We start from the raw sequence: 21867 nt of genomic DNA on the forward strand, positions 1-21867 counted from the left end.
TCTCAGGTGAAAGAACACCGTCTTTATATTTCTGTAACCTACTTCTGATTGTCCTTTTGAAAGCTTCAGTCCAGGAATGTCCAAAGTTGGGTCTCATGTTAGTCAGTGGGACCGAATCAGTGGTGGAGCTAAAGTCAACTGGTCAGCCTCGTTGGACACAAGGACAGGAACTCGTCTTTTTGCATGTGTCAATAAGTCACAGGGGATGCCAGGACGATTAAAGTGTTTCTTCAAAGTCTTTTTCTCTCGGTTTCAATCCTCACAGGAGAACAGAAGCAGCGCTCAGTAAAATTTAAATAAATAATCATCAGATATGAATACAAATGATTATTTAACCCTTTTTCAGGCAGGTCACATTTCTAATTTAGGATGTAACATTTTAGCTGGAATCAAACTCTGAGGTTCTTGACTTCTTTTGATATGTTTATTGATGTGACTTTCGTGCTTAAAGCAGCTCATCTGAGAACCAATGAACAACACTTCTGTTCTGCCCTGGCTAAAAACCCGTTTTAAAAAGGTACCGGTCGGGCTGGTGTCACCAGAATTATAAAGCTGTGTGTCGTCCGCATACAAATCCCAAAGGGCAGCAGGAATCAGACCTAAGAGGGAGCCTGGGGGAACACCATCAGTCACTTCTTGTCTTACAGATGCTAATTCATTGATGCCAATAAACATTCAGTAAGATTGGACCAATAAAAAAAACGCACCAGAGAATGTCTCCGTTTAATTAATCGTTGGCTCGTTATTATTCATATTTTAGATGAACAGGGATGTGTGGATGTAAAGTTATGGAGCTGTAAGATGAGATAATACAATGTTTGGTTTCTGGAGCTGCAACTAAGCAGGACAGAACCAGACCGCAGCGTACTGTCAGGACGGCAAAACACATTATAGGAGCCCCTGGGTCCAGGATCTGTACTGCTCCAGAACCCAGAGGGCCCCCAGAGGGCCCCCAGAGGGCCCCCAGAGGGCAGGGAACATCATGGAAGACTCCTTCCCTCCTGCTTCCATCTGGCAGGCGCCTCCAGACCAGGACGAACAGGCAGTGGAGCAGCTTCTTCCTCACAGCACTCCCCTCAGTGAACAGCTGAAAAATACTGTTCATTTGTACAACTGCCACTTACAGTTGTTTTGTATGGACAAACATTTTTTGTTTCTTCTTGATATTATTTATGAAAAGTGCATGCGAGACACAACACCTGCCGGCAAAGAATTCCTTGTATGTGTCTACGTACTTGGGAAAAAAAGCTGATTCTGATTCTGTGGCAGAAACACTCTTCATTTCAGACCCCACTGACTTAACTGGAATCAATAGCTTTTGTTTTGAAAACCCACTGCAGGAAGTAATGTCATGATGAGATGACCAGCTTCCGGTCGGTGTGAAGCCGGAAGTCCACGTCAGTCTCAGACAAAACTCACAGGTTGAACAGAACCTGAACGGAACCGTTTTAACCCGAACTTCTTTTAACTTCTAGAAACAAAATGGCGGACGACGCCACGCGCAAAGCCGTGTCACAGATCCCGCTGCTGAAGACGCACGCAGGGCCGCGGGACCGCGCGCTGTGGCCGCAGCGGCTGAAGGAGGAGTACCAGGCGTTGATTCGGTTCGTGGAACAGAACAAGGCGGCCGACAACGACTGGTTCCGCCTGGAGTCCAACGTGGACGGCACGCGCTGGACCGGCACGTGCTGGTTCATTCACGAGCTGCTGCGCTATGAGTTCCGGCTGGAGTTCGACATCCCGGTGACGTACCCGAACACCGCGCCTGAGGTAGCGGTACCGGAGCTGGACGGGAAGACCGCCAAGATGTACCGCGGCGGGAAGATATGCCTCACCGACCACTTCGCACCGCTATGGGCGCGCAACGCGCCGCGTTTCGGCCTCGCGCACCTCATGGCACTCGGTCTCGGACCGTGGCTCGCGGTGGAGATCCCGGACCTGATCAGCAAGGGGCTCGTGGTCCACAAGGAGCGGCCGCGAGAGGCGGCGGAATGACGTCACCGTGCCGCACAAAAACAGACAGAAACTGGACGGTGTTGACGTCATCAACCGTGGGAAGAGTCAAACTGTCACATGACTATAATAAACGTGATGATGACAAAGTGAGCGACTCGACTTTTATTCAGTGGTGCTGAGTCAGAAAATGGGACAAAAGCCGAAAAACGGAGGAGTTGAACTGGTCTGGTGTGAGGTCACTGGTTCTGTAACAAACTGTGAAACCTGCAGAGGACTCAGAGCAAAGGAGAGAAAGTCAGCTGAGACAGGGCTGACTTTTTATTTCTGTGGCAGTTTAGAAGATTTTATGAAGAAAATAAAAATGTGGTCAGATTCCAGGATGAAATAAAGGCAAAATGACTTTTTGTTGTTGAAACAGAACCTTCAGAGCTCCACATGTGACTGAAGGATTTCAGAGGATTTGGAGTTCGACTCCTCGTCAAGTCAAATTTATTTGGAGCACATTTCATGTACAAAACAATTCAAAGTGCTTTACATAAAATAAAAGCATTAAAAATACATCAAATTAAATGTATTAACAACCAGCAACAGTCCAGATAAATCAAAAGATATCGTGCCGCAAAAAGAAATGTAAACGAAAGAAAAACAAACGCATGGAAATGAAATCGGCCGTTAAAAGTGGAGCCATCCTATCGTCTTCAGCTTGTTTGTCTGATTGCATAAGCGGCTTCCAGCTGATTGGCTCGTCTGAGCTGGTAGAAGGCAGCTGTGGCTTAACCACGGCGGCTGGAAGGGTTGAGTGATGTCATCAATCAGAACCGGCTGAGTTCTGGTTTCTCACCTGAGACTCAAATTTAACTGGTGGACATTTAAAGTTAGATGTAAACACACCTGCTGAGTAACAGTTTGGGTGTAGAAATAATTCAGGGCATTGTGTTTGCTGATTGGTTTAAACTTTATTTAAACAGGTCAGTCTTTATGTTGCTCCTCCTCCTCTCAATATACTTGGATGAGCTCCGCCCACTCATCCAGAGGCCACACCCCATTTTCCTGCACATTGCTTGGAGAGGACTTCCAGTCCCAGCTCCTCACCGGGACGCTCCAGGTGGCGCCATAGTTCGCCATCACGTAGTCGAGTGTCTCACAGGGAACGCGCACTTTCAGCTCCAGAAGCTCCGCCCAGCAGAGTGTGAAGCGAGGGAAGACGTACCTGAAACCGAAAAACCAACTTCAATCAGATTAATGGATCCATCGGGCTGATGGGAGCAGTCTGTTTATCAGACACTTTGAGATGTGCCAGATGCTAATTTCTCGACATGAACTCCATTTCAGATCCGTTAGTTGCATAAATGACGGATATGAGCCCATGTACAGGGGTTCTGATGGTTCTGACCAGCCTCAGTTTCCGTCTTCATCATTGTTCTGAACCGGGAGGAACCGGACCCAACCACAGGAGGTCAAACACATCACAAAGGTCGGGGTGATGCCATCTCCATGGCAACTGCTGACTCAGGTCTTCATTGAGGTGGCAACAGAACGCGGCTGTGTGTAAACTGCGGCCCAGTCCACGTCACATGATGATGATGTCACAGGAAGCTGAGCACAGAGTACACTGGACACAACCACCTGGTTGGAATCAAAGTTCTTACTTGAACTTCCTGCCGCTCCTCGCCTGCGTCCCTCCGTTCCACAGCACACCTCCGTCCTCGTAGAAGAAGAAGACATCCAGCTTAACATCGCTGCTCAGAAACGACAGCTCCAGGCTGTCCGCCACCTGCACGCCAAACACACGCCGTCAGAGAGAAGTGACCCGAATCAGGTTAGCGAAAGTGCCGTCAAGGTCCAAAATCAGAGAGTTTCCCACCTTTCCAAACTTGTGTTTGAGCGACAGGCCGGCGTCTGCGAACGCTGCGATGATGTCAGACCTGAAGTCTGTGATGAAGATTCCGATGTCCACGTCTCGACTGTAAGAGATGACGCCACACTGCCGGAACCATCCTGCAGGGGGTCCACAGATGGGTCAAAGAGGGTAGGAACAAAGGACTTCCTGTTTCATCACCAACAAAAAGGAAATTAGCTGGAAACATTAGTTTGAGCCGATCCCACTCCAGAACGTGGACATACAGCTGACCGGATCTGACAGAACCAGAACTAGTTTACTTCAAGAACTGAACTGGTTCTGTTAAATAGTCTGAGGTTCCAACAGAACCAGAACTAACCTGGAAACAGGTGGGAGATAGCAGAGAGTTCCTCAGAAGTTCCCACCATGCAACACGGTGTGACACGATGCAGGTATTATAGGCATGTTAGCCTGTTAGTGTGTTAGCCTGTTAGCATGTTAGTGTGTTAGCCTGTTAGTGTGTTAGCCTGTTAGCATGTTAGTGTGTTAGCCTGTTAGCCTGTTTGTATGTTAAGTCTCTTTGCGTGTTAGCCTCTAAGCTTGTTACAGGCGGTACCTCCGCCCTAACTGCGGTGTTACAGGCGGTACCTCCACCCTAACTGCTGTGTTACAGGCGGTACCTCCGCCCTAACTGCGGTGTTAGGGGCGGTACCTCCGCCCTAACTGCTGTGTTACGGGCGGTACCTCCGCCCTAACTGCGGTGTTACGGGCGGTACCTCCGCCCTAACTGCGGTGTTACGGGCGGTACCTCCACCCTAACTGCTGTGTTACGGGCGGTACCTCCACCCTAACTGCGGTGTTACGGGCGGTACCTCCACCCTAACTGCGGTGTTACGGGCGGTACCTCCACCCTAACTGCGGTGTTACGGGCGGTACCTCCACCCTAACTGCGGTGTTACGGGCGGTACCTCCGCCCTAACTGCGGTGTTACGGGCGGTACCTCCGCCCTAACTGCGGTGTTACGGACGGTACCTCCACCCTAACTGCGGTGTTACGGGCGGTACCTCCACCCTAACTGCGGTGTTACGGGCGGTACCTCCGCCCTAACTGCGGTGTTAGGGGCGGTACCTCCGCCCTAACTGCGGTGTTAGGGGCGGTACCTCCGCCCTAACTGCGGTGTTAGGGGCGGTACCTCCGCCCTAACTGCGGTGTTAGGGGCGGTACCTCCGCCCTAACTGCGGTGTTAGGGGCGGTACCTCCGCCCTAACTGCGGTGTTAGGGGCGGTACCTCCGCCCTAACTGCGGTGTTAGGGGCGGTACCTCCGCCCTAACTGCGGTGTTACGGGCGGTACCTCCGCCCTAACTGCGGTGTTACGGGCGGTACCTCCGCCCTAACTGGGGTGTTACGGGCGGTACCTCCGCCCTAACTGCGGTGTTAGGGGCGGTACCTCCGCCCTAACTGCGGTGTTAGGGGCGGTACCTCCGCCCTAACTGCGGTGTTAGGGGCGGTACCTCCGCCCTAACTGCGGTGTTAGGGGCGGTACCTCCGCCCTAACTGCGGTGTTACGGGCGGTACCTCCGCCCTAACTGCGGTGTTAGGGGCGGTACCTCCGCCCTAACTGCGGTGTTAGGGGCGGTACCTCCGCCCTAACTGCGGTGTTAGGGGCGGTACCTCCGCCCTAACTGCGGTGTTACGGGCGGTACCTCCGCCCTAACTGCGGTGTTACGGGCGGTACCTCCGCCCTAACTGCGGTGTTACGGGCGGTACCTCCGCCCTAACTGGGGTGTTACGGGCGGTACCTCCGCCCTAACTGCGGTGTTACGGGCGGTACCTCCGCCCTAACTGCGGTGTTACGGGCGGAACCTCCGCCCTAACTGCGGTGTTACGGGCGGTACCTCCGCCCTAACTGCGGTGTTAGGGGCGGTACCTCCGCCCTAACTGCGGTGTTAGGGGCGGTACCTCCGCCCTAACTGCGGTGTTAGGGGCGGTACCTCCGCCCTAACTGCGGTGTTAGGGGCGGTACCTCCGCCCTAACTGGGGTGTTACGGGCGGTACCTCCGCCCTAACTGCGGTGTTACGGGCGGTACCTCCGCCCTAACTGCGGTGTTACGGGCGGTACCTCCGCCCTAACTGCGGTGTTAGGGGCGGTACCTCCGCCCTAACTGCGGTGTTACGGGCGGTACCTCCGCCCTAACTGCGGTGTTAGGGGCGGTACCTCCGCCCTAACTGCGGTGTTACGGGCGGTACCTCCACCCTAACTGCGGTGTTACGGGCGGTACCTCCGCCCTAACTGCGGTGTTAGAGGCGGTACCTCCGCCCTAACTGGGGTGTTACGGGCGGTACCTCCGCCCTAACTGGGGTGTTACGGGCGGTACCTCCGCCCTAACTGCGGTGTTAGGGGCGGTACCTCCGCCCTAACTGGGGTGTTAGGGGCGGTACCTCCGCCCTAACTGGGGTGTTACGGGCGGTACCTCCGCCCTAACTGGGGTGTTACGGGCGGTACCTCCGCCCTAACTGCGGTGTTACGGGCGGTACCTCCGCCCTAACTGCGGTGTTAGGGGCGGTACCTCCGCCCTAACTGCGGTGTTAGGGGCGGTACCTCCGCCCTAACTGCGGTGTTACGGGCGGTACCTCCGCCCTAACTGCGGTGTTACGGGCGGTACCTCCGCCCTAACTGCGGTGTTACGGGCGGTACCTCCGCCCTAACTGGGGTGTTACGGGCGGTACCTCCGCCCTAACTGCAGTGTTAGGGGCGGTACCTCCACCCTAACTGCGTTGTTACGGGCGGTACCTCCACCCTAACTGCAGTGTTACAGGCGGTACCTCAGCCCTAACTGCGGTGTTACGGGCGGTACCTCCGCCCTAACTGCAGTGTTACGGGCGGTACCTCCGCCCTAACTGCGGTGTTACGGGCGGTACCTCCGCCCTAACTGCGGTGTTACGGGCGGTACCTCCACCCTAACTGCAGTGTTAGGGGCGGTACCTCCACCCTAACTGCGGTGTTACGGGCGGTACCTCCACCCTAACTGCAGTGTTACAGGCGGTACCTCAGCCCTAACTGCGGTGTTAGGGGCGGTACCTCCGCCCTAACTGCGGTGTTACGGGCGGTACCTCCACCCTAACTGCGGTGTTACGGGCGGTACCTCCGCCCTAACTGCGGTGTTAGGGGCGGTACCTCCGCCCTAACTGGGGTGTTACGGGCGGTACCTCCGCCCTAACTGCGGTGTTACAGACGGTACCTCCACCCTAACTGCGGTGTTACGGGCGGTACCTCCACCCTAACTGCGGTGTTACGGGCGGTACCTCCACCCTAACTGCAGTGTTAGGGGCGGTACCTCCACCCTAACTGCGTTGTTACGGGCGGTACCTCCACCCTAACTGCAGTGTTACAGGCGGTACCTCAGCCCTAACTGCGGTGTTACGGGCGGTACCTCCGCCCTAACTGCAGTGTTACGGGCGGTACCTCCGCCCTAACTGCGGTGTTACGGGCGGTACCTCCGCCCTAACTGCGGTGTTACGGGCGGTACCTCCACCCTAACTGCAGTGTTAGGGGCGGTACCTCCACCCTAACTGCGGTGTTACGGGCGGTACCTCCACCCTAACTGCAGTGTTACAGGCGGTACCTCCACCCTAACTGGGGTGTTACGGGCGGTACCTCAGCCCTAACTGCGGTGTTAGGGGCGGTACCTCAGCCCTAACTGCGGTGTTACGGGCGGTTCCTCCGCCCTAACTGCGGTGTTACGGGCGGTACCTCCGCCCTAACTGCGGTGTTACGGGTAGTACCTCCACCCTAACTGCGGTGTTACGGGCGGTACCTCCACCCTAACTGCGGTGTTACGGGCGGTACCTCCACCCTAACTGCGGTGTTACGGGCGGTACCTCCACCCTAACTGCGGTGTTACGGGCGGTACCTCCACCCTAACTGCGGTGTTACGGGCGGTACCTCCGCCCTAACTGCGGTGTTACGGGCGGTACCTCCGCCCTAACTGCGGTGTTACGGGCGGTACCTCCACCCTAACTGCGGTGTTACGGGCGGTACCTCCACCCTAACTGCGGTGTTACGGGCGGTACCTCCACCCTAACTGCGGTGTTACGGGCGGTACCTCCACCCTAACTGTACTGATGCTGCACATATGTATATCAGTATCACCAGCAGTACCAGAATCGTTATCAGTACCATTGGCGATGCCTTCAGGGGCACCGTTACCTTTCTTGTCGTTGATGGCGCGCTCGGTCTCAGGGTTGTAGAGCTCGTCGTCCTGATCTGGGGCTTCGGTTAGTAAATCCTCCAGAACGTTCAGCTCTCCATCTGCAAGAGAGGCACACATGACACCAGTTGGTGACATAACCTGACAGAGAGCGCTCAGTTTGGAGAATCAGGATGGGGAGCTAAGGTAACAGTTACTCAAAAAGGGACAGAGAAGCGGGAATGTTTTAATCTAAAACTCTGGACTCTGATTGGTTCTAAAGGTAAATCCATAAAATGTTCAGTATCATCTTTAAATTCCTGATTTTAACTCTGTTTCTGACCTCAGATTAGCTTGTTCTGTCCTTTAAATTCTTATTCAGGTTTTGTTTCTAACCGAGCCTGAATCTGTGGACCGGAACTAACCAAAGTCTTCATGTGATTATTATGTTAGAGCAGCTGAAGCCCGGCAGTTCTCATTACGTAAGCATTTCACCTGTTACTGTCGCTGTGATGCCATCACTTGCCGATGCGGTCAGGACACACACGTGAACTGATGTTTATAGCGGCCGACGCAACAAAACACGAGATTTCTGAATAGAGTCTGGTGCTAACAGAGCCAGGGTCAAAGACACACAAGTCACGCGCTGGCTGCTGTTGGTTACTACCTGCTCACCTGCCAGTGACTTACATAAGCAGACACAGAGTGTCAATATACCATCGATGAGCGATCGGATTTGATCAGTCCAAATGATCGGCAGAACAAAGACATAACACATGCTAATGCTAACTTCTGCTAACAGTCTCCTCACCTTTGTCGTCGCGCCGGTCGGCAGCCATCACGCACGCTGTGACGTCCTGCTTCCTCGTGCGCAGGTTACACTGCAGAAGAAACTATTTAATTCGATGAAACACAAAATAATCAAAAAACTAATCTGAAGGAAGCAAATGGCGGAGAGCGTCTGTTGTTGGAGCTTCTTCTTCTTCTGCTGCTGCTGCTCAAATTCGACGGTCATATGATCTACCGCCACCTACCGGACACACGTAAAATGACCATTTAAATTAAACCCGGTGTACGGCGCTCTGGTCACGTTAATATTCCTCAAAAAATCGTTCAGATCAACAACAGAAAAACATGGAAGGTGGAGGGAGTTCTAGTTCTAATGTCAGCCGGTTCTTCCTGCGAATGTGTTGGTTCTGTCCGGGTTCTTCCTCTCAGTCCGAAAACATGAGATTTTTACACCCTCATTCTGTTATTTGGTTACAGACACAGAGATGGACAGTTATCTTACAGGAAGAATTGAGAAGCAGGCTAGCAATACTCAAAAGGGCTGAATATCTCAGGAAAAGAGAAAGAAGAAAGAATATGTAAGGACTGCGTTTTACAGGGATCCGTTCAAGTTTGTTAAAGGGTTGTTTAACCAGGAAAAGGGTTAATTTATTCAATTTGGGTGGTGGAGCAGACAGTCATTATGAGGTGGGGGGGTTAGCAGTTGGAAAGGTGCAGAGAAGTGTGTAAGACTTCAACTCTATAACTCTGCTCTATCTGTCTATGTAGCCTACATTGTTTGCTGGACACCATCACAACCAGCAAATGAAGGACATGTGCTAAACATGTCATGACTGGTCAGATTTGGCAGGGGTCCAAAGAAAACTATGGAGTCCAGACCAGACCTGAGGGCTCTCATGGGTTCATAAACCAAAAGTCAGATCAATAAGCGTCTGATAAACATAAAACCAGTTAAGGAATATGCCACTGCAGAGATGTTAAACTGATTTAAAATGAGCTGTCCATCAGCAGCTGGAATGGATCAATGTTCTTCTAAGGAAGCCCAGGAAGAAGATTGTTAAAGTAATCGGTGATAAAAACATGGATCAGTGTCTCTGCATCGGCCTGACAGGAACAGTCGCTCTCAGGTGAAAGAACACCGTCTTTATATTTCTGTAACCTACTTCTGATTGTCCTTTTGAAAGCTTCAGTCCAGGAATGTCCAAAGTTGGGTCTCATGTTAGTCAGTGGGACCGAATCAGTGGTGGAGCTAAAGTCAACTGGTCAGCCTCGTTGGACACAAGGACAGGAACTCGTCTTTTTGCATGTGTCAATAAGTCACAGGGGATGCCAGGACGATTAAAGTGTTTCTTCAAAGTCTTTTTCTCTCGGTTTCAATCCTCACAGGAGAACAGAAGCAGCGCTCAGTAAAATTTAAATAAATAATCATCAGATATGAATACAAATGATTATTTAACCCTTTTTCAGGCAGGTCACATTTCTAATTTAGGATGTAACATTTTAGCTGGAATCAAACTCTGAGGTTCTTGACTTCTTTTGATATGTTTATTGATGTGACTTTCGTGCTTAAAGCAGCTCATCTGAGAACCAATGAACAACACTTCTGTTCTGCCCTGGCTAAAAACCCGTTTTAAAAAGGTACCGGTCGGGCTGGTGTCACCAGAATTATAAAGCTGTGTGTCGTCCGCATACAAATCCCAAAGGGCAGCAGGAATCAGACCTAAGAGGGAGCCTGGGGGAACACCATCAGTCACTTCTTGTCTTACAGATGCTAATTCATTGATGCCAATAAACATTCAGTAAGATTGGACCAATAAAAAAAACGCACCAGAGAATGTCTCCGTTTAATTAATCGTTGGCTCGTTATTATTCATATTTTAGATGAACAGGGATGTGTGGATGTAAAGTTATGGAGCTGTAAGATGAGATAATACAATGTTTGGTTTCTGGAGCTGCAACTAAGCAGGACAGAACCAGACCGCAGCGTACTGTCAGGACGGCAAAACACATTATAGGAGCCCCTGGGTCCAGGATCTGTACTGCTCCAGAACCCAGAGGGCCCCCAGAGGGCCCCCAGAGGGCCCCCAGAGGGCAGGGAACATCATGGAAGACTCCTTCCCTCCTGCTTCCATCTGGCAGGCGCCTCCAGACCAGGACGAACAGGCAGTGGAGCAGCTTCTTCCTCACAGCACTCCCCTCAGTGAACAGCTGAAAAATACTGTTCATTTGTACAACTGCCACTTACAGTTGTTTTGTATGGACAAACATTTTTTGTTTCTTCTTGATATTATTTATGAAAAGTGCATGCGAGACACAACACCTGCCGGCAAAGAATTCCTTGTATGTGTCTACGTACTTGGGAAAAAAAGCTGATTCTGATTCTGTGGCAGAAACACTCTTCATTTCAGACCCCACTGACTTAACTGGAATCAATAGCTTTTGTTTTGAAAACCCACTGCAGGAAGTAATGTCATGATGAGATGACCAGCTTCCGGTCGGTGTGAAGCCGGAAGTCCACGTCAGTCTCAGACAAAACTCACAGGTTGAACAGAACCTGAACGGAACCGTTTTAACCCGAACTTCTTTTAACTTCTAGAAACAAAATGGCGGACGACGCCACGCGCAAAGCCGTGTCACAGATCCCGCTGCTGAAGACGCACGCAGGGCCGCGGGACCGCGCGCTGTGGCCGCAGCGGCTGAAGGAGGAGTACCAGGCGTTGATTCGGTTCGTGGAACAGAACAAGGCGGCCGACAACGACTGGTTCCGCCTGGAGTCCAACGTGGACGGCACGCGCTGGACCGGCACGTGCTGGTTCATTCACGAGCTGCTGCGCTATGAGTTCCGGCTGGAGTTCGACATCCCGGTGACGTACCCGAACACCGCGCCTGAGGTAGCGGTACCGGAGCTGGACGGGAAGACCGCCAAGATGTACCGCGGCGGGAAGATATGCCTCACCGACCACTTCGCACCGCTATGGGCGCGCAACGCGCCGCGTTTCGGCCTCGCGCACCTCATGGCACTCGGTCTCGGACCGTGGCTCGCGGTGGAGATCCCGGACCTGATCAGCAAGGGGCTCGTGGTCCACAAGGAGCGGCCGCGAGAGGCGGCGGAATGACGTCACCGTGCCGCACAAAAACAGACAGAAACTGGACGGTGTTGACGTCATCAACCGTGGGAAGAGTCAAACTGTCACATGACTATAATAAACGTGATGATGACAAAGTGAGCGACTCGACTTTTATTCAGTGGTGCTGAGTCAGAAAATGGGACAAAAGCCGAAAAACGGAGGAGTTGAACTGGTCTGGTGTGAGGTCACTGGTTCTGTAACAAACTGTGAAACCTGCAGAGGACTCAGAGCAAAGGAGAGAAAGTCAGCTGAGACAGGGCTGACTTTTTATTTCTGTGGCAGTTTAGAAGATTTTATGAAGAAAATAAAAATGTGGTCAGATTCCAGGATGAAATAAAGGCAAAATGACTTTTTGTTGTTGAAACAGAACCTTCAGAGCTCCACATGTGACTGAAGGATTTCAGAGGATTTGGAGTTCGACTCCTCGTCAAGTCAAATTTATTTGGAGCACATTTCATGTACAAAACAATTCAAAGTGCTTTACATAAAATAAAAGCATTAAAAATACATCAAATTAAATGTATTAACAACCAGCAACAGTCCAGATAAATCAAAAGATATCGTGCCGCAAAAAGAAATGTAAACGAAAGAAAAACAAACGCATGGAAATGAAATCGGCCGTTAAAAGTGGAGCCATCCTATCGTCTTCAGCTTGTTTGTCTGATTGCATAAGCGGCTTCCAGCTGATTGGCTCGTCTGAGCTGGTAGAAGGCAGCTGTGGCTTAACCACGGCGGCTGGAAGGGTTGAGTGATGTCATCAATCAGAACCGGCTGAGTTCTGGTTTCTCACCTGAGACTCAAATTTAACTGGTGGACATTTAAAGTTAGATGTAAACACACCTGCTGAGTAACAGTTTGGGTGTAGAAATAATTCAGGGCATTGTGTTTGCTGATTGGTTTAAACTTTATTTAAACAGGTCAGTCTTTATGTTGCTCCTCCTCCTCTCAATATACTTGGATGAGCTCCGCCCACTCATCCAGAGGCCACACCCCATTTTCCTGCACATTGCTTGGAGAGGACTTCCAGTCCCAGCTCCTCACCGGGACGCTCCAGGTGGCGCCATAGTTCGCCATCACGTAGTCGAGTGTCTCACAGGGAACGCGCACTTTCAGCTCCAGAAGCTCCGCCCAGCAGAGTGTGAAGCGAGGGAAGACGTACCTGAAACCGAAAAACCAACTTCAATCAGATTAATGGATCCATCGGGCTGATGGGAGCAGTCTGTTTATCAGACACTTTGAGATGTGCCAGATGCTAATTTCTCGACATGAACTCCATTTCAGATCCGTTAGTTGCATAAATGACGGATATGAGCCCATGTACAGGGGTTCTGATGGTTCTGACCAGCCTCAGTTTCCGTCTTCATCATTGTTCTGAACCGGGAGGAACCGGACCCAACCACAGGAGGTCAAACACATCACAAAGGTCGGGGTGATGCCATCTCCATGGCAACTGCTGACTCAGGTCTTCATTGAGGTGGCAACAGAACGCGGCTGTGTGTAAACTGCGGCCCAGTCCACGTCACATGATGATGATGTCACAGGAAGCTGAGCACAGAGTACACTGGACACAACCACCTGGTTGGAATCAAAGTTCTTACTTGAACTTCCTGCCGCTCCTCGCCTGCGTCCCTCCGTTCCACAGCACACCTCCGTCCTCGTAGAAGAAGAAGACATCCAGCTTAACATCGCTGCTCAGAAACGACAGCTCCAGGCTGTCCGCCACCTGCACGCCAAACACACGCCGTCAGAGAGAAGTGACCCGAATCAGGTTAGCGAAAGTGCCGTCAAGGTCCAAAATCAGAGAGTTTCCCACCTTTCCAAACTTGTGTTTGAGCGACAGGCCGGCGTCTGCGAACGCTGCGATGATGTCAGACCTGAAGTCTGTGATGAAGATTCCGATGTCCACGTCTCGACTGTAAGAGATGACGCCACACTGCCGGAACCATCCTGCAGGGGGTCCACAGATGGGTCAAAGAGGGTAGGAACAAAGGACTTCCTGTTTCATCACCAACAAAAAGGAAATTAGCTGGAAACATTAGTTTGAGCCGATCCCACTCCAGAACGTGGACATACAGCTGACCGGATCTGACAGAACCAGAACTAGTTTACTTCAAGAACTGAACTGGTTCTGTTAAATAGTCTGAGGTTCCAACAGAACCAGAACTAACCTGGAAACAGGTGGGAGATAGCAGAGAGTTCCTCAGAAGTTCCCACCATGCAACACGGTGTGACACGATGCAGGTATTATAGGCATGTTAGCCTGTTAGTGTGTTAGCCTGTTAGCATGTTAGTGTGTTAGCCTGTTAGCATGTTAGTGTGTTAGCCTGTTAGTGTGTTAGCCTGTTAGCATGTTAGTGTGTTAGCCTGTTAGTGTGTTAGCCTGTTAGCATGTTAGTGTGTTAGCCTGTTAGCCTGTTTGTATGTTAAGTCTCTTTGCGTGTTAGCCTCTAAGCTTGTTATCAGGTTAGCCCATTAGCTTGTTAACCTGTTAGCATGCTGGCTTGTTAGCGTCTGCTGTTCTGTTAACCGAAGTGATAGAACAGCAGGTCACATGACCCTCAGGCTGCTCATGGTTGCCTGAATCAGATCCAGTCCCTAATGCTGCCTACAGAGAAACTTTTGGGTCTGCAGCAGCTGTTTAAACTCAGCCATATAGGCCGATGCTGCCGAACCTCGTCTGGTTTTGGCATCCTTACAAACAAGGCAGTCTGAATCCAGACTGTTCTCATCGGTGGTTCCATGAAGGTGGAACCAACCACCTGATGCTGTCAGATCACGGGTGTCCCTCTCTGAAGAGAAAATCTCCTCTCCTCACACCTCTAACAGCCTAACTACTGGTGCCCTGTTCTGTAAATTAATGTATAAACTAGAGTTTCTGCCTGAACTGAAGCTCCTGTAGTGTTTCCTCCCCTGTATGCTGCCTCAGATAGAATGTCATCACAGTGAGGTGTTACCCAAACAGGTGCCGCTGCTGAGCCAGAACGGGACATCGAGGCCGGCGAGGGTTCGAGCAGCTAAATGAAGCAGCGCCTTCACTTTCCTCCGAAACTCGACGGCGGCTGCAGACGCGTCATCAGGGTAGAGCTGTGTTCACAGGACACAGGAAACATCTAAGCTTCCTGCCTTCTCAGGTTCTGTCAACTTTGTGTCCTTAAAGATGATAAAAACCTGCAGGAAGTTGCGGGCGTTGCGGTGATTGCACTCCAGGAAGTGGGCACGCTGCTGCTGGACCAGAAAGCGTGAAATGTTGCGTGGGACTCGAACATCGAGGCCATCCAGGACAGTGAGAACCAGATCCGGCCTACAGGAGGTGACACATGAACAGGATTTCCAACAATTGTCGACCAGTTCTTCCAGGAGAACCTCCTCCATGTTCAGCCACCTCAGTGAGTTAGTGGCTGTTCTTCAGTCTCCAGTTTGGAGGTTATACACACACACATATGTATGAATACACTTATACACACACACATATGTATGAATACACTCATACACACACACATATGTATGAATACACTCATACACACACACATATGTATGAATACACTCATACACACACACATATGTATGAATATACTTATACACACACACATATGTATGAATATACTTATACACACACACATATGTATGAATACACTTATACACACACACATATGTATGAATATACTTATACACACACACATATGTATGAATATACTTATACACACACACATATGTATGAATACACTTATACACACACATATATGTATGAATACACTCAAACACACACACATATGTATGAATAGTAAGGCTTCCAGCAGCCAAGTCGGTAGTTCCGTCCGCGTCTGAGTGTTTTTAGTGTTTTAACAACACTTTAATATATATCCCACGGATATGGAGTACTTTCAATTACAAAACAGCAGCAAAAACCTCGTTTATTCAAGAAAGAGGCTGCTCGACCTCTGGACCCCTCCGGACCCCATACCTGAGGAGCTGCGTCCGAAGTACCGTGGCTGCCGAGCCGGACCTAGGCTAAAGGCTAAAGGGCGAACGGGACGGTGCAGGTATAAGCCTGCAGTTCCTTCTGTGATCATGGGGACTGTGAACTCTGTCAAACAAGGTCGACGAGCGAGCTGCCCTGGTAAGAAATGATCTACAGGGAGTGCAGCCTGTTGTGTTTCACTGAAACATTGCTGACTGGCAACGTAGTAGAAAGCCCTCTATAAGCCCCCGATAGCTGCCAATAACAACAACACAGCAGCTATGAGCTAACAGAGCTATGAGCTAACAGAGCTATGAGCTAACAGCAGCTATGAGCTAACAGAGCTATGAGCTAACAGAGCTATGAGCTAACAGCAGCTATGAGCTAACAGAGCTATGAGCTAACAGAGCTATGAGCTAACAGCAGCTATGAGCTAACAGAGCTATGAGCTAACAGAGCTATGAGCTAACAGCAGCTATGAGCTAACAGCAGCTATGAGCTAACAGCAGCTATGAGCTAACAGAGCTGTGAGCTAACAGCAGCTATGAGCTAACAGAGCTATGAGCTAACAGAGCTATGAGCTAACAGCAGCTATGAGCTAACAGAGCTATGAGCTAACAGAGCTATGAGCTAACAGAGCTATAGCACACGTTCATTCATTCATTCTTCTTAAAGTATTGGTGAAATAAAGACAGATAATGCCTTATTTAGAGGCTGCATCCTCTAAGCCCCGTTCACTCCGTTATATGGATCTCCAGTTATCTAAATATCTTCTGAAGGACGCCGACTTTCACCAAACTGTTCTCAGTGAGCAGATGAACGTATTTCCAGAAATAAGAATTTTTGAGCTGCTCCACAAACAGACTCAAAAACTCTTTAGTCCACTGGCCATAAGAATGTTTAACTCTTCACTGGGTGCCCAGAGAGGATTATGATTAAACCCATTTTTATACACTTATATCCTACTGTATGTTGTTACTGAGTTTTTTGTTAGCTGGTGATACTAACCTGCCTTCAGGCATCTATGTAGCTGCTAAATACTTTGAATTCCCCTCAGGATTCATAAAGTATCCATCTATCTATACTTATACACACACACACACATATATATATATATATATATATGTGTGTGTGTGTGTAAAGGAAACTCTGCAGAAATCTTCTTGATGATGTATATATATGTATATATACATATATATATGTATTTATTGATCATTCATGATCCTATGAACTTCTCTGTTCAGGTCATAGATGTTTCCCGGTTTTAGATTAAAATGAAAAGCTTACAGCAGCGGTCTGACCCGTCTGACCCTCAGGTGGTTCTGACCTGTCATAAGCGCCGGGGTGGCGTCCGTAGTCCAGCAGCTTGAAGGGGGCGAAGCCTCGGTCCATGGTAGCTCTGAGGCGCAGCGCCCCGTGCCAGAGGTAGTTCCCGCTGCGCTCATACAGGAACACCACCTAAGCAGAGGACGCCAGTGTTACTGTGACCGTGGCAAAGCCAGAACCAGAACCAGAACCGGCCGCACAGAAACCAAACTATCAGGAACCATCAGGGTCACATGAACAACCAATCAGAGCAGCTTCCTCCTGAAAGGGTCACAGGGGGTGGAGACAATCGGGTAAATAACATGTTTTAGGACCCTGGGAGGAAACTGGACCTGAACAGAACCACATGTGCACATCTGAGCTGATCCCGCCCATTCTGAGTAAACGGTACTGCGGCTGTACTCACATGGATGACGTAACTGTGCAGACGGAGCAGGAGATGCAGGGGGATGTCCTGTCCTGACAGCGTGTCGAGGCTGGCCAATCGTGGGTCGTCTCCTCGCAGCTCCAGCAGCTCGAAGCCCTTCTGCTGAGCAGCCAATAGAAAACCAGGCTGCTGACAGAAACAAGCGCTGTGACATCATTCTTCCCACCGCACCCACGCACCTCCAACCTGTCACTCACTCACGTTGTACTTCCACAGGTTGGCGTGCAGAGCGAACGATGTGATTGGCCGGTTGGTGCACAGAAAGCTGCAGTGCGGCTCACGCAGCGATCGGTCACGCTGCAGCAGGGCATCCTGGGAGAGCAGGGAGAGCGCCGCCGTGTCAGCGAGGAACAGCGGCAGCCGGAAACGCTGCGCCAGCGCCAGGAACTTCTTCAGGGTCTGCTGCTGAGACGCATGGCAGGTGGTTACCATAGTAACCTGCAGAAACGATGGTCCGTGCTGATGTTCGTCTGTGATGTTAATAAAGGTTGAAACAACACTCACCCATTGGGCCTCACTAGCAGTCAGATGACCCGCTGGGCTCAGGATGTGAAGACCCGTCTGCTGCAGAGGAAACACACAGGCAAGCAACAGTCAGAACCAGAACCAGAGCCGACCAGAACTCCAGACCGGGTCTGACTACACGGGGAAGAATGTCAGATGTTTAATTACTGCCTGAAATTAAATTAATGAATGAAAATGGCTGATTTTACTCTTTAAACACCGTGTTTCATCAGATATGTGAATAATAAAGGAGATTACAACAAACTATGGAGTGTTGCTGTCACCACCTCAGTACCTGTACCGCAGTGATGACACTTCCAACACGTGATCTGACCTCATAACTGTTTACACCACACCGCTGGTCAACTGTGCATCGCGCCTCACCTTGCTGACGTACTTCCGGTAGTAGTGTAGCTGGAACAGCAGGAAGACGCAGCTGCTGACGATCAGCAGCGATAAAACAACTGTCCGGTTTACGCGAGGCATCCAGTACCGCGCTGCTCATGACGTCAGAACGGAAAAGTCTGCACGAGGGAGCGGCACCAGAATCACTAAGAGCGGCGCGAAACACACCGAGCGAGGACAACCACCGCCATCTTTAAAACAAAAAGGAAGACACACCCATTTCCTGTTGGGACTTTCACAATAATACGTAGAAAGCTAAATAAATTCTGTCGGAACAAATGGTTTGATGGATTGATGGTGGAGTGATGGTGGAGTGATGGTGGAGTGATGGTGGAGTGATGGTGGATTGATGATGGAGTGATGATGGATTGATGGTGGATTGATGATGGAGTGATGGTGGAGTGATGGTGGAGTGATGGTGGATTGATGATGGAGTGATGGTGGAGTGATGGTGGATTGATGATGGAGTGATGATGGAGTGATGATGGATTGATGGTGGATTGATGATGGAATGATGGTGGAGTGATGGTGGAGTGATGGTGGATTGATGATGGATTGATGATGGATTGATGATGGAGTGATGATGGAGTGATGGTGGAGTGATGGTGGATTGATGATGGATTGATGATGGAGTGATGATGGAGTGATGGTGGAGTGATGATGGATTGATGATGGATTGATGATGGAGTGATGATGGAGTGATGGTGGAGTGATGGTGGAGTGATGGGGGAGTGATGGTGGAGTGATGATGGAGTGATGGTGGAGTGATGGTGGAGTGATGATGGATTGATGGTGGATTGATGATGGATTGATGATGGAGTGATGATGGATTGATGGTGGATTGATGATGGAATGATGGTGGAGTGATGATGGAGTGATGGTGGAGTGATGGTGGAGTGATGATGGATTGATGGTGGATTGATGATGGATTGATGATGGATTGATGATGGAGTGATGGTGGAGTGATGATGGAGTGATGGTGGATTGATGATGGAGTGATGATGGAGTGATGATGGAATGATGGTGGATTGATGATGGATTGATGATGGAGTGATGGTGGAGTGATGGTGGATTGATGGTGGATTGATGATGGATTGATGATGGAGTGATGGTGGAGTGATGGTGGAGTGATGATGGAGTGATGGTGGATTGATGGTGGAGTGATGGTGGAGTGATGGTGGAGTGATGATGGAGTGATGATGGATTGATGATGGATTGATGATGGAGTGATGGTGGAGTGATGATGGAGTGATGGTGGAGTGATGGTGGAGTGATGGTGGAGTGATGATGGAGTGATGGTGGATTGATGATGGATTGATGATGGAGTGATGATGGAGTGATGATGGAGTGATGGTGGAGTGATGGTGGAGTGATGATGGATTGATGGTGGATTGATGATGGATTGATGATGGAATGATGGTGGATTGATGATGGATTGATGATGGAGTGATGGTGGAGTGATGGTGGAGTGATGGTGGAGTGATGATGGAGTGATGGTGGAGTGATGATGGAGTGATGGTGGATTGATGGTGGAGTGATGGTGGAGTGATGATGGATTGATGGTGGATTGATGATGGATTGATGATGGAGTGATGATGGAGTGATGGTGGATTGATGATGGATTGATGATGGAGTGATGATGGAGTGATGGTGGAGTGATGGTGGAGTGATGATGGATTGATGGTGGATTGATGATGGATTGATGATGGAATGATGGTGGATTGATGATGGATTGATGATGGAGTGATGGTGGAGTGATGGTGGAGTGATGGTGGAGTGATGATGGAGTGATGGTGGAGTGATGATGGAGTGATGGTGGATTGATGGTGGAGTGATGGTGGAGTGATGATGGATTGATGGTGGATTGATGATGGATTGATGATGGAGTGATGATGGAGTGATGATGGAATGATGGTGGATTGATGATGGATTGATGATGGAGTGATGGTGGAGTGATGGTGGATTGATGGTGGATTGATGATGGATTGATGATGGAGTGATGGTGGAGTGATGGTGGAGTGATGATGGAGTGATGGTGGATTGATGGTGGAGTGATGGTGGAGTGATGGTGGAGTGATGATGGAGTGATGATGGATTGATGATGGATTGATGATGGAGTGATGGTGGATTGATGGTGGAGTGATGGTGGAGTGATGGTGGAGTGATGATGGAGTGATGATGGATTGATGATGGATTGATGATGGAGTGATGGTAGAGTGATGGTGGAGTGATGATGGAGTGATGGTGGAGTGATGGTGGAGTGATGATGGAGTGATGGTGGAGTGATGGTGGAGTGATGATGGATTGATGGTGGATTGATGATGGATTGATGATGGAGTGATGATGGATTGATTGTGGAGTGATGATGGATGGATTGATGGTGGATTGATGATGGATTAATGATGGATTGATGGTGGAGTGATGATGGATTGATGATGGATTAATGATGGATTGATGGTGGATTGATGATGGAGTGATGGTGGAGTGATGGTGGATTGATTGTGGAGTGATGATGGAGTGATGATGGAGTGATGGTGGAGTGATGATGGATTGATGATGGAGTGATGATGGATTGATGATGGATTGATGATGGAGTGATGATGGATTGATGATGGAGTGATGGTGGATTGATGATGGAGTGATGGTGGAGTGATGATGGAGTGATGGTGGAGTGATGGTGGATTGATGATGGAGTGATGATGGAGTGATGGTGGAGTGATGGTGGATTGATGATGGAGTGATGGTGGATTGATGATGGATTAATGATGGATTGATGATGGAGTGATGATGGATTGATGATGGAGTGATGATGGAGTGATGATGGATTGATGATGGATTGATGATGGATTAATGATGGATTGATGATGGAGTGATGATGGATTGATGATGGAGTGATGATGGAGTGATGATGGATTGATGATGGATTGATGATGGAGTGATGGTGGATTGATGATGCATTGATGATGGAGTGATGGTGGATTGATGGTGGATTAATGATGGATTGATGATGGAGTGATGATGGATTGATGATGGAGTGATGATGGAGTGATGATGGATTGATGATGGATTGATGATGGAGTGATGGTGGATTGATTGTGGAGTGATGGTGGATTGATGATGCATTGATGATGGAGTGATGGTGGATTGATGGTGGAGTGATGATGGATTGATGATGGAGTGATGATGGAGTGATGATGGATTGATGATGGATTGATGATGGAGTGATGGTGGATTGATGATGGATTAATGATGGATTGATGATGGAGTGATGATGGATTGATGATGGAGTGATGATGGAGTGATGATGGATTGATGATGGATTGATGATGGAGTGATGGTGGATTGA

The 21867-nt window shown here is 49.7% G+C and overlaps 4 protein-coding genes across 8 annotated transcripts; 2 read left to right on the plus strand and 2 right to left on the minus strand.

The window, feature by feature from the left end:
* Positions 1-1358: 1358 nt before the first annotated feature.
* LOC140276725 (ubiquitin-fold modifier-conjugating enzyme 1-like) lies at positions 1359-3045 on the plus strand. The gene has a single exon (XM_072371530.1). The coding sequence runs from the start codon at positions 1483-1485 to the stop codon at positions 1993-1995; it is 513 nt and encodes a 170-aa protein (XP_072227631.1). The 5' UTR covers positions 1359-1482; the 3' UTR covers positions 1996-3045.
* LOC140276721 (ribitol-5-phosphate transferase FKTN-like) lies at positions 2953-9005 on the minus strand. 2 transcript variants are annotated; one of them, XM_072371522.1, is made up of 5 exons: positions 8796-9005; positions 8005-8106; positions 3821-3954; positions 3606-3730; positions 2953-3166 (listed from the first exon to the last, which is right to left on the minus strand). In XM_072371522.1, the coding sequence occupies exons 1-5, from the start codon at positions 8821-8823 to the stop codon at positions 2953-2955; spliced, it is 603 nt and encodes a 200-aa protein (XP_072227623.1). In that variant the 5' UTR covers positions 8824-9005. The 2 variants fall into 2 exon arrangements, with proteins under 2 accessions (XP_072227623.1, XP_072227626.1); XM_072371525.1 differs by lacking the exons at positions 8005-8106; positions 8796-9005 and adding an exon at positions 4176-4385.
* Positions 9006-11252: 2247 nt separating this feature from the next.
* On the plus strand, positions 11253-12939 carry LOC140276867 (ubiquitin-fold modifier-conjugating enzyme 1-like). The gene has a single exon (XM_072371705.1). It carries the CDS (start codon positions 11377-11379, stop codon positions 11887-11889), a length of 513 nt encoding a protein of 170 aa, XP_072227806.1. The 5' UTR covers positions 11253-11376; the 3' UTR covers positions 11890-12939.
* Positions 12847-18736, minus strand: fktn (fukutin). Of its 4 annotated transcripts, none has more exons than XM_072371704.1 (10): positions 18501-18736; positions 18117-18173; positions 17814-18014; positions 17592-17738; positions 17187-17317; positions 15070-15202; positions 14856-14985; positions 13715-13848; positions 13500-13624; positions 12847-13060 (listed from the first exon to the last, which is right to left on the minus strand). In XM_072371704.1, the coding sequence occupies exons 1-10, from the start codon at positions 18600-18602 to the stop codon at positions 12847-12849; spliced, it is 1374 nt and encodes a 457-aa protein (XP_072227805.1). In that variant the 5' UTR covers positions 18603-18736. The 4 variants fall into 4 exon arrangements, with proteins under 4 accessions (XP_072227805.1, XP_072227804.1, XP_072227803.1 ...); XM_072371703.1 differs by having other exon boundaries at positions 17814-18017; XM_072371702.1 differs by having other exon boundaries at positions 18117-18176.
* Between the last annotated feature and the right edge of the window lie 3131 nt (positions 18737-21867).

The sequence above is a fragment of the Leuresthes tenuis genome, unplaced genomic scaffold (genome assembly GCF_036924035.1).
Source record: "Leuresthes tenuis unplaced genomic scaffold, fLeuTen1.0.hap1 SCAF_19, whole genome shotgun sequence".
In the NCBI taxonomy this organism is placed as follows: domain Eukaryota; kingdom Metazoa; phylum Chordata; class Actinopteri; order Atheriniformes; family Atherinopsidae; genus Leuresthes; species Leuresthes tenuis.